The sequence below is a fragment of the Nyctereutes procyonoides genome, unplaced genomic scaffold (assembly GCF_905146905.1).
Source record: "Nyctereutes procyonoides isolate TBG_1078 unplaced genomic scaffold, NYPRO_anot_genome, whole genome shotgun sequence".
Classification (NCBI taxonomy): domain Eukaryota; kingdom Metazoa; phylum Chordata; class Mammalia; order Carnivora; family Canidae; genus Nyctereutes; species Nyctereutes procyonoides.
The window spans coordinates 38,973,925-38,986,280 of NW_026575020.1; the positions used below are offsets into that span (position 1 = coordinate 38,973,925).

General features: G+C 50.7%; 1 protein-coding gene across 3 annotated transcripts in view; it reads right to left on the reverse strand.

The window, feature by feature from the left end:
• MVB12B (multivesicular body subunit 12B) overlaps window positions 1-10,585 on the reverse strand; it is a 186,355-nt gene extending 175,770 nt beyond the window's left edge. For 2 of the 3 annotated variants that reach the window (XM_055325016.1, XM_055325025.1), the window contains exon 1: window positions 10,425-10,585. In XM_055325016.1, the coding sequence (XP_055180991.1) occupies window positions 10,425-10,499 (75 nt within the window). In that variant the 5' untranslated portion in view covers window positions 10,500-10,585. Of the gene's footprint in view, window positions 1-9,273; window positions 9,349-10,424 lie in introns of those variants that run through there. The other variant, XM_055325034.1, reaches the window with a different exon arrangement.
• Window positions 10,586-12,356: the final 1,771 nt, after the last annotated feature.

The following is a 12,356-nucleotide window of genomic DNA, read 5'->3' on the forward strand; positions in this document are numbered from 1 at the left end:
CCCCCCAGTTGCTGTACCCTGGGGATCAAGGCAGCCTTTGTGAAATACAGACAAATGACTCCTCGCGGCGCGGGGCCGCGGCTGGCTCGGCAGTGGAGGAGGCCCCACCACCAGCAAAGGAAGCTTTTAATGAGAAACGCCCAAGATATCCATGGCAGAGGCAATCACTCAAAGCAGCTCGCCCTGAATTACATATTTTCTGACTGCAAATTACTTTTAACAGCGTCTCTACCGTCACTTCAATTGACCTTCCTAACAAAAGGCCATTTATTAACTAGCACTCCACGTTTCCCGGGCTGCGTGGAGCCTCGAGCCAGAAGGGATGGCCCCGCCGAGGACTCAGCCGCCCAGGGTCACAGGCCAGGCCTGCGAGGGGAGAAGAGGCCGTTAATGCAAGCGGCCGCGGAGGGGCGGGGCGCGGCGGGGCGGGGCGGGGCGGGGGGGGAGCGGGCTGCTGAAGACCAACATTACCCTGTCTGGCAACTGGCAACAACCCCTCGTTTCATCCTCAGCAGCTCCGCGGCAGGCAGGGAGAGACCCACCTCTGTCTCAAAATCCTAACTGCACACTAAACACACCAACACACCTCCCCTGCATTTGTGCAACGCTTTGCGATTCTCAGAAAGCTTTCTCAGGTTCCTTCTTGACGGCTGATCATACCAAACCTGGGAGGTGGCTGGGTCTTATTACCCCTATTTTAGAGAAGACAAAACTGAGGCACAGGGTGATCAGACGCCAGGTAACTGGCAGCCGCCAACCTGAACAGAACCTCTCGTCCTCCTCCCCAGGTCTAATCTGCTTTCCATGACACTATGCAGAGAGACCAACATCCCACCAGATACCCGACTGGGAAAGCAGTTTCAACACTAATTATATTTAAAAATGCCAAAGCTCGTCTTTCGCCAGCCATAGCCCAATAAGTAAAGCAAAGGGGAGACAAGTACAGAAAGATAAAAGTAACATGGGATTAATTTTCCTCACACCTCAGTTTCAAGATTCAACATTTCCCTCATAAATAATTTACAACAATAAAAATGAGCTAAGGCCATGTTTGTGTAGGACGGAGGTAAATTTAGGCCTAATGAGGGAGATCCGAGCACTGCACAGGAGGGAATAGGTTGATGTATAGCACTGTGTGAGCACAATCGACAGCACACAGGGGCTCCATTACCAACTGGAAGTCGAGAGGCCAACCAGGAGGAGGGGCAGGCAATTTAGGGAAACTTCTACCATCCCAGCTGGGGCTGCAGGGAAGGTCTCTACTGGGAAAGCCAAAAGTTGCCCAGGATTTTAGATAAGACAACAGAGGCAGAGATTTCTCAGAACTCTAAGACTGAACCAACCTGAAATTCAGTCAGTTCTCAGTAAATGCCAGGTGAGGAACAGAGGTGGTGATGGCACCTGGGAGTCTCGTCTACTCTCAGGCACGGGGAGAGCACAGTGGCAACACCGACCTTGAGTTGGTTCTAATTTAACCCCATAGGTCACCTGGCCCCAATCTCCATCCCAATCTCTACCCACAGCACATGGCCATCATTTCCAAGGCTGGGGGCTGCACAGCCTTACTCTGGGCAGGTATTTGAGTCTGCCCAGAGAGATTTCTCCACCAGGCAGGAGAATATGTGTGAATGTGCTGTGGGGTGTGTGTGTGTTCCATGTACATATTGGGGCTACATGGGATCAGTTAGGAGGATTTTTTTTCCCTGTCATGCCTGCTGAATGCTATGCAACAAGGCTGAATCAGAGAAAACCCGTCTCCTGCTTCTGCCTGCAATACTGCAAAGAGTGCCTGGGGAAGGCCCCAGCCCCCGGCCCTGCAGCACCTTGGCAATGCCGTCATCCCAGGTTCACAGAGAAATGAACTTTAACTATAAAGCCTCTCATACATACAGCACACTGCTCCCTTGTAGCTGATCAAAGAATTACTACAACACTGTGCTTAATCCCTAAAAGTCAGCGGTGCTGGGCTTAACTGATGCTGAATATTGTTTCAGAATCAAAGGCATGCCTCCCGGCCCCAGTCTGGGAGAAAACTAAGCTACTGTATCACAGTTGAAAACTCAGGGGAACTTTGATATCATCTCTGTTTAATTTCCCTGGCCCTGTGAGCCAGGGGTTTATCTCGTTTTATCAACTCCTGTACTGAAATCAAAACCCAACTAACAGAGCTCAGACCTCTCTCCACTGGGGCCCGTCCAGCGGCGGGGTGGGGTGCATGCAACAACTGCAGGGGGGCGGTGGGAAGGGGGCGCTGCCATCAAAGGAGGCGCAACAGGAACCCCAACTCGGCCTCCCTGCAGGGTGAGGAAGGCCAGCTCAGAAGCAGCACCAGCGCTGCACACCGAGGACCCGAGGCGTGACTCGCACACAACTTTGGAGGAGAGAAATTGCAAAGTATGGGGTTGGGGGCAGGTTAAATTGGGCTACTCGAATTGAAATGACAAAAACAGTAGATTAATTAAGTCCCTATAGAAGGATGAACTTGCAATCAGCGTGTATGAAATGCAAAGTCAAGGGCACAAAAGACACAAACTGTCTACCCACATCCACCAAGCTTGCAGGGCTAGGGAAGAGCAGTGGATAAATATTTCACTTGCCATGGGAACCTTACTAAAAGCAGGGTCCAGGGCTGAGAGCAGGCTGTCCCCCAGTGAAAGCTGCCCCTGTGCCCGTCATAGGGCAGCTCTTTGCCAGTGGCAGCGGCAGTCTGCAAGAACCCACTCCCCCCTTTTGCCCCATGGTTACTGGCACCTTTCTGCCAACAACACTTTAGCAGGTAGAGAAGGACATAGCCCCATTCCTGTTGGAGGAAGCCCATGGCCAGGTTTCACCAACACACACCACAACGCACACAGACACACAAACTAGGCCACCTCCATGCAGCTAAGGTGCAGGGACCTACCTCCTCAGGAGATGGCAGGCTGAGGCCTGAGTCCATGCAGCACCCAAGCGAATGGCTACTCATGGGGGACAGCACACAGGCTGAGAGGCGTCCACCGTGGAACCTCGGAATGGCAGCCTGGTGCCTCCTGCACTTGGTCTGGACCACTTACCTAGTCAGAAGCCAAATCACTCTGACAAACACTGTTGAGTATGGTCAGGTGGCAACAGGCCACAGGCTGCTGGGAGAGCTGCTAAGATATTAGGAAACTAAAGCAAATATTTTTCTAAGCTCTCCTAGATCACAAAGAATTTTCCAGCTAGGGAACTAACAATGGTGAGCACTTCCTTTTTCCCCAGTAAAGGCCTGTTACTTCTAATAAAGAATCTGGTGTATAAATGCATCCATTCTATCTGACCTATGCTTAGATTTCTATTAACCATTTGTATACCAAACAGATTTTACATAAACTGTGATATAGGCATCAAGTTATTGCAGCTCATACAGTGCCATGCTAGATCCTGGAATTCACTCTCCAAAAATAAATTCAGGATCAAGTTCTATAGCCCTGCTGTAGCCAAAGCCCTGCCTCTTACAGGCCTGACTGCAAAATCAGGGAACCTAGTGCTGAGAGTGAGAAGCAATCTCCAATACACTCTGAGCCTCACCCCAACCTGCTTACGAACACCACAAACCAGGTTCAGCCCTGCCCACTCCCATCAAGTCTTGCTGCCATGTTGTCCCCTGGAGAGAAGGAAGGAGGAGAACCCCAACAAAAGGCAGATGCTCTCCAAATGGAAGCCATCCCAGGAGGACACAGAGACATGCTCTCCTGATGTTCAGTGATATAAGGTAAGTCATATCCTTCCCCTGATGGCCAGTGTCTACACACTGGCCAATATGTCACCTCAATGCCACACAAATGGGCTGTCAGGCTGGAAATCCTCAGAACACCTGGCTTCAGGTCAGCCAGACATGTCTCATCACCAACACTCTCCTCTCTGACTTTCATAGGGATCTTGAGAGATTCTTTTCATATGTGTGGTCATCTAATCATTCTACCTGTATGCTGATGACTTCCAAAATACCTCCATCACCCCAAATTTTCTCCTGAGACTCACAGGTATGTATCTAGTGTCCTGCTGGCTCTTGCCATCTGCATGTCCTGGCTGACCATGCCATCCTCCCCCTGAACCATCTCCCACATTCCCAGTACCTGGCAGGACCCGGGCACACAGCAGAAAGTCCACAAACATTTATGGAGAGCCTTTGTGTAAGCAGTGAGGGAGAGTATGCAATGATGACGATGGACAATCCAACATTCTGGAGCAGATTCCAACTCTAGCCAGTATGAGTCACCTGCAGAGTCCATTAAAAGAGATTCTTGAACCCACTCCCAGAGATACTGATTAAGTAAGTACAGGGTGGATTCTGAGAAGCTGCATTTCTAACAAGCTCCAGGTCTGAACTCTGAGTACAAGACAGCAGGTCCTCATTAGATGTTTGATGAATGAATGAACAGGGAAAAAAAAAAATGACTGGATGTAATCATCCATGGGAATAGCCTCAGAATGAGTCCCTCAGACTCTCCCTCCCCCAAACAGGTTGTCACCAGCCTACCATTCAAGATCTCGGTCACATTCTCCCCAAACCTTCCCTGACCACCCAGCCTCACAGCGGCTGTCACTGAGAACCCTGCTCTTCATGGGGACATGGCCTTAGCACACACATGTGTACAGGTACACATGTAAATACACAGAGAAACACACAGCCTTGCCTCTCAGAAGGTCACAGCACACTTTCCCTAGCAGAACAGTTGTTCAAAGGCGTTATGACTACCCTGTGCCTAGCTCACAGTGGGTGCTCAACAAATGGATTATGGGATTAGTGGGTGGGTGGGTAGATGGAAGGAAGGGAGAAAAGAAGGAAGAAAGGATCAAGTTTCCATCATCTTTTCAAAACTGCCCATCTTTCACTGTATTAAGAAGGGTACACAAAGCAGCAAGGGCCAGAGCAGAACCATGGGCCCCTTCCAATGACAGCGCCAGGCTGGGCATCAGTGAGCCCAGGACAATCACCATAATTCTGGGAATAGGTGCTGCAGAGGAGGGGAGGCAGGACTGCAGCACTCCCAGTGGCTCCAGAAGTGATTATGACTCAGTCCAAGCAGACTGGATGAGGGCCTGGATGAGGGCCTGGCCAAGGGGTCTCCAGGCTGGTTGCATAGAAGACTCCCCTAAGGAATTTGTAAAAACCACAGCTGCCCATTCCAACCCCTAGGTTGTGATTTAACTGGTCTGGGCTTGGGCCAAGACTGAATAGTGCACAGACCAGGCGAAGTGCTACTGTGCTGGGTGGGTATGGCGACAAAAGACATGGCTACCACTCAAGTTCAAAGACCTGAGTCCCAAAAGAAAGGGACTGCAAGTGAGGGGACACTTCCTTCGGCCTGGTGAGTCAGGGAGATGTGAGGGAAGAGCAGGAGCTGAAGCTGGCCTCCTGGAAAGACAGTGGGTACAGAGTAATGAAGGTACTGAAGGCAAGAGATGCCATATCAGCAGTGGCGTGAACAAACACAGGCCATTGGGGGAACTGTGGATGGCAGATGGGCTCTGAAGCAAGCTTATGAAATGCTTAAACAAACAAACAAATAAACAAAATCGTTAAAAACCTGTCTGCATTTCTCTGCTATTCCTAAGGTCTAAGCAATGACATACAGCTTCAGGAAGGAAGGGATTTGCAAGCCTCATATTTCCTCTCCTGTAAATGAATGCTTCTCGAACTGATGCCACTTCCTGCACACTGCCATGGGCCTTCTTGTTAGCTCCATAGGGGAATGGGAAGTAAAGCAGAGAACAGACAGGGCGCAAGCTCTGGAGTCAGGGATCTGAGCTTGACTCCCAACTCTCATGCTACATATAGCTGTGTGACCAGAGCCACATTAGCTAAACCGGGCCCAGGTTTTCACCCCCCTAAAACTGGAATAGTAGATAATAATTTGTTCTCTACAGGGTTATACTGTATAAAGAACTTGTAGAACTTGCATCAGAAGAAACAAGTGATAGAGTGAAATGAACAACCTATGGAAGGGGAGAAAATATTTCCAAATCACATATCCCATAAGGAGTTAAAATCCAGATCTATACAGAACTTCTACAACTTAACAACAACAAAAACCCAACTACTTGATGAAAAAATGGGCAAAGGACTTGAGTAGTCATTTCTCCAAAGATGATATACAAATGGCTGACAAGCATATGAAAAGATGTCCAACATCACTAATCATTAGGGAAATGCCAACCAAAATCACATGAGCTATCACCTCATACCCACCGGGATGGCCACTAACAAGAGCCATAAAATTAGTGTTGGCAAGGATTTGAAAACTGGAACCCTGCTGCACTGCTGGTGGAAACGGAAATGTAGCCACTCTCTAGAAAACAGTATGGTGAGTCGTCAAAAAATGAAAAATAAATTACTGTAGGGTCTGGCAATTCCACTTCTGGGTATGTGGCCAAAAGAATTGGAAACAGGGTCTCCAAAAGATACTTGTACATCCATGTTCACAATAGCATTATTCACCAGAGCCAAAAGGTAGAAGTAACCCAAGTGTCCACAGACAAATATGGATAAGCAAAATGGGTATATACATGCAGAAGGATATTATTTCAGTTTAAAAAGCAAAGAAATTCTGGCACATGCTACAACATGAATGAATCTTGAAGACATTGTATGGTGTGAAATAAGCCAGTCATAGAAAGACAAATACTATATAATACCACATATATAAGGCCCCTGGATTAGTCAAATTCATAGAAACAGAAAGTAGAATGGTGGTTGCCAGAGCCTGGGGGAGGGGATGTGGAAACTGTTTAATGAGTATAGGGTTTCAAAAAAAAAAAAAATGAGTATAGGGTTTCATAAAATGAAAAAGTTCCAGAGATTAGCCGCATGACAATGTGAATGTACTGAATGCCACTGACTTGTATACCTGAAAATGATTAGGATGGTACATTTTATTTTCTGTGTTTTTTACAATTTAAAAAGGGCATTTGTAATTGTGGTTTTCAAGTTTCAGTAAGCAGAAGTACAACCCAACGGGCGCCTGAGTGGTTCAGTCGGTTAAGCGACTTCCTTGGGCTCAGGTCATGATTCGGGATCCTGGGATCGAGCCCCATGCTAGCCTCCCTGTTCAGCGGGGAGCCTGCTTTTCCCTCTCCCTCTACCTGTTCCCTGCTTGGGGCCTCTCTATCAAATAAATAAGTAAAATCTTAAGAAAAAAAGAAGAAGAACAACAACAACAACCCAAGGTTCTTACTGTAAACACCGAGTCCCCGGGGCCCCTTCCCCAGATACTCTGATTAGACGATGTAGGTGTGAGGCCCTAGAATCTGCATTTTCTTAAATATCTTAGGTATATTTAGCATACTAAGAATTCATTTATTCTGTTCTGGTTCTAAAGGACCAAGGGATATTCTTTTGGATATTTTGCTTTGTTGATCAGTTTATGTTTAAAACACACATACACACACACTATGCTTCTCTGTGTGTGTATGTGTGTATAGAAAGATCTCATATTGATTCTAGCCACAGCCCAACAAGATGGTCTTCCAGTCCTCAGGGAAGTCGGAGCTACGAAGCTTCAGCATGTGACTTCTAGGCTCTAGGCCCATGGGCCTCTCACATTTCAGCCTGGACAAGCTCCACATCTCACCAGAAGTGTGTCAGGTAAACCAAGCCTGTGCCCACAGGATGTTCCCAACAAGGGAGGTAATGTCAAGTACACCCTGCAGTGGCTCTACCTCCCAAGCAGCAGAGCGAAGGAGAGCTAACACAGGCAACCCCGCTGCGCACAGTGCAGACAACGCAGGGAAACCACAATTCTCAAGGGCAGCCCAGCAAGCAGAAGGCCAAGGATAGCCATGAGTGGGGCCAGTAAAACATGGGACTGGGAGAGTCTGAGAGAGAGCAAGAAGAGCCTGAGAGAGGCAGCTCATTCAAGGACCTCAGGCCTCCCCTCCCACAACCCAAATAGCAAAGGAGACTCTGTTCATTCAACTGCAACCTACTAAATACAGTGTTCTCAGCCCACCACATCCAGCCATGTAGTCATTTGTTATCTTCATCATCATAATAGCACCTTTGACATTTCCCATGCTTGGCTCCAACTCCATCATTACTTTCTAGTGTAGCAAGGATGTTGCTCTCTGAGCATAAAGCATGGAGCACTTGTAACCTGCTAAGGCAGCAGGGCCGACAACTTTTGGATTATGACTCCCCCAAAAGCAGATCTGCCACAAAACTAAGAGCAATTAACCTTCAGCCACCCCTTTACCCCTGCCAAGGTCCTGAGAGGGGACCCAGCAATGTGTTCACATGGTCATGTGGTTTTGTAAGATGTACAAAAGCAAGATATTCTTGTATTCCTTTTCTTATAACCCCTCTCTACTCCAAACTGTCTAACCCAGAAAACCAGGGTCTGCCTCTGGATTCCACCTAAATTTAGTGAGGACTCCCCCACACCCTCTGTAGTGCCACATGCATTCACATACATCTCATTCAGCCTTATGGGGTAGGTTATATTCTTAAGCCACTTTTACATTGAAGGAAATCAGGATTCAGAAAGGTTCCGTGAGATTCCAGGACCTGCCTAGGGTCATCAGGACTACAGGAAGAAGACTGAGATTCAAATCCAAACCCCCAAATCCAACCCCTGTGTTCTTTACCATTCTTTCCTAGTTGCCCTAAGGAAAGCTAAATAATAACCACAAACAGAAAGACCCTCTAAAGAAAAAAAAAAAAATGAAGCTACTCTTCTGATTAATAAGTTAACACTTAATAATAATCACTAACTTCTACTGACCCACTTGCCCTATGGCAGGCACAAAACTAAATGCTTTTCTTGTAATATTTCATTCACTGCTCACCATAATCCTATGAGATAGATATCAGCCTCACTCTACTGATGAGGAAAGTGAGGCTCAGGAAAGTCTACTAATTTACCCAAGAATACACAGTAAGTAGAAAAGCCAGGGATTAAGCTGAGGTCTAATTCTAAAGTCCTTGCATTTAACCATGGTGTACTGTTCCAGCTGCAAGTAGGGAATGCCTGCCAGTGGGATGGAGGCAGGCAGGGAAGATGCCTTCAGCATAAATCAGGAGTGTGGCCTAAGAGCTAGAGGGGAAGGAAGGAGAAATGTTGATCAGAAAAGATGATTCTGGGCTCAAATGAACCAGTCAATTGCTTCACACGGAGCTTGATGCCCAGATCCCAGCAGAGGTCCCATCTCTCAGAGGCCCCATTTAAATATTCTCTGCATGGCCCAGTATCTCAAAGGACCACAACAATTTCCAGTGAGCAAGAAAGGTGTCACCTGTGTCCCGTAACTAACCTTCAGAGTACCCTGAGCTTTTTGGTTTGTCTAGGTTTCCGCAGAGCTTATCCTCTTTTCTAGGCTTATCTGGTGCAGCTGATAAAATGAGATGAGATCCAGCCAGCTGTCAAGAAATGTACAATGAGATTATGCTGAGAAGGAACCACCAGAGACAAAGGCCCCTAAAGAGTCGCTGGCCTGTTGTGGCTTTTGTGGCAGAAACCTGAGTGGGCCCTGGTTGTTGGTCGGGGGCAGGGAGCAGAGAAGAGGCAACAGCCATTTGTCTTTTGCCTTCCTGAGGCCTTCCTCTGTGCCTTGCTGAAGAGGCTGCTGAGAGGCAGGGGACAGAAGAGTCACATCTTTAGTGGTGAGAAAGGCTGATAATTTAGGAAGAGTTGTCTGCTGGTAACAAAGAGGAAAACGGTGCTCATGGGTTTGCCCTCTTCACCCAGGGCCTGTCGCTGGGGATCTGAGGTTCCCCTGGTGCTAAGCCATAGCTCTTGTTCCAGCCCCTGCCCCGAGCCTCATTAGGCTGACTTCCTTGCGGGGTGCTCATCAACACACGCACCACACTTGCAGAATGGGTACTCTGGGTCTTGGGTGCTCAGGCCCGGCACCACACCTTCATACAGGTGCCCTGGCATTGGGGTGTCCTCTCTGCTGCGTCCAGGTCACAGATGAGGCCGGCCCCCCAGATGATGCTCAAGGCTCAGGTGCAAGCTGGTCTGCATCCACGTGACCACAGAGAGCTGGACCCCAGGCCGGGCCAGTGAAACGACTGTCCTCAGCCCGTGCAGGTGCCCGCAGCGGCCTGGGCACAGGTGGGCCGCGTCCCCTCACCCGTCCCGCACCCAGGGAGGAGGGGAGGGTCCTGCCGGCACTCCGGTCCCCGAGCTCCCTCCCGCCCGCCCGCGGCAAGGCCAAGCCGGTGTTCGGCAGCCGCGGCGCGCGCGGGCTCGGGCTCGGGCAGAGGCCGCCGGGCCTGTCCCCACGGCGGTCCGGGCACGGGGCCCGCAGGCCTCGGCGCGGGCCCAGCTCCGCCCGCCCGCCCGCCCGCCCCTCGGCCCGGGGCCCGCGCCCGCCCGCCCGCCCGCCCGCCCGGCCGCCGGGGCAGCAGGGCCGGCTCGGCCGAGCCTCCGCGGCGCCCTGCCCGCCCGGCCTCACTTAACTGTTCCCCGTTGGGGCGGCGGCGGCTGCGGCGGCGGCGGGTCCCGGCTCCGTCTCACGCAGAAGCAGCTTCTCATCGCCCGGGCGGCGCGGGAGGGGCCGGGCCCGGGGCCCAGGCGGCGGGGCCGGCGCCGCAGCTCGAGCGCGAGCCTCACCGGGGAGCGGCGGCGGCGGCGGCGGCGGCGGCAGGGGCGGGGCGCGGCCTGGCGGCGGCGGCGGCTCCCTCTCCGCGCCGGCCTCCCGGCCTCCGGGCTCTGGCGCTGGCTCCGGGGGAGGAGGGAGCGGGAGCCCCGGCGTCCCGAGCCCGCGGCGCCTCTGCCGCCGCCCCGACCGGCACCCCGCCTCCCCCACCCGGCCTGCCCCACGGCTCAGCCCGCGAGCCCGCGAGCCCCCGAGCCCCCGGCCCGCCCTCCCCGGGCGCGCGGGCGGCCCCCGGCCCGGCCTCGGAGCCCGGGAGCCGCAGGCCTCTTGGCGCCCGGGCACCAGTTCGTTGTTCTCGGGCAGGGCCCCGCAGCCCACCCAGCTCTCCCAGGCCTCCCTGAATCAGCCCTTCAGCACAGCCTAAGAACTAAGAACCCCGGACGCCCCCAGGCCTCTTGGCGCCTAGATGAACACCACACGCGGGCGCGCGCGCGCGCACACACACACACACACACACGTTGGCCTCTTGCAGGGACACCAGACCCTCCTAGGCTTTAGTGAACATCAGGCCATTCCTTCAACTCCGCTCACTCCTGTTCAGGAGACCCCACTGTCTCAAATGACCCAACACAAGCTTAGCCAGGCCTCAGTCCCCCCTCTCAGAATGACCCCAATCTCCCAGCAATTCTCTGCCTCCCCTCTATGCTGGGCAAATGATCCACCCTCAGAGACCCAGATCCTTGGTTATGGAACTGCCCTCAGGGAAGCATCTAGAGTGAGAGGTTAATAGAAGTGATGCCTTACAGTACTTGGGAAAAAGTACAGGCCAGAGGATAAGATAAAGCTGGATGGGAAGTGGGGTCCAGAGCTTGACTCTCAGCTAGACTGGCTGGTACCAAAGACAAGAAAAGACTCTGAACCCTTAACCAAAAATGTCCTACACAGCCCCAGCAAGGCATCCCCAGACAGAGGCTGGCCTGCTATTTGAAAGAATTGTGGTCCGAAGGCTAGAGCCTTTAGAGCTGAGGACCGTGCAGGAGTGATTGGCATCAATTTGCTAATACATCAAGTCTAATTTTCACACATTCTAAGCTTTTTTTTAAAAAAAAATATTTTATTTATTTATTCATGAGAGAGAGAGAAGCAGGGACAAAGGCAGAGGGAGAAGGAGGCTCCATGCAGGGAGCCTGATGTGGGACTGGATCCCAGGACCCCAGGATCACGCCCTGGGCTGAAGGCAGGCGTTAAGCCGCTGAGCCACCCAGGGATCCCCACATTCTAAGCTTTTCTAAGCAGAATTGACTGTTGGGAAAATATCCTGTGGAAAGCCAGGCAAGTGTATGCATTCTGAGTGCCTGTCTCACTCAGAAATGCCACTGGCTCAGATGGTTTTATAGACAAGTTCTTTCAGACCATTAGGGGACACACACTCCTTCTGTTATTTAAACTGTTACACAAAAGAAGAAAAAAAAGGGGGGGAAATGTTCCATTTCACTTTCCAAATTTAGCATGACTCTGATACCAAAATCTGACAGAGATTACACCAATAAGGAGAACTACAGATCAGAATAGAACACTGGCCTCTGGATAATTTAATATGGGTTATTCAAAAAAGAGGCTGTACAGTCAAATAATTTGAGAAAGTACTGCATACCATATAGAACCTATTTTTTAGAGAATCACAGTATTTGTATATTAATGTCTCTGTGAAGCCTAGGAGTAAAGAAACACATTTAACCTGGCATTTCTCAAACTCATCTGAGCCAGCACAACCTTTTTGAAAATTCACCAAT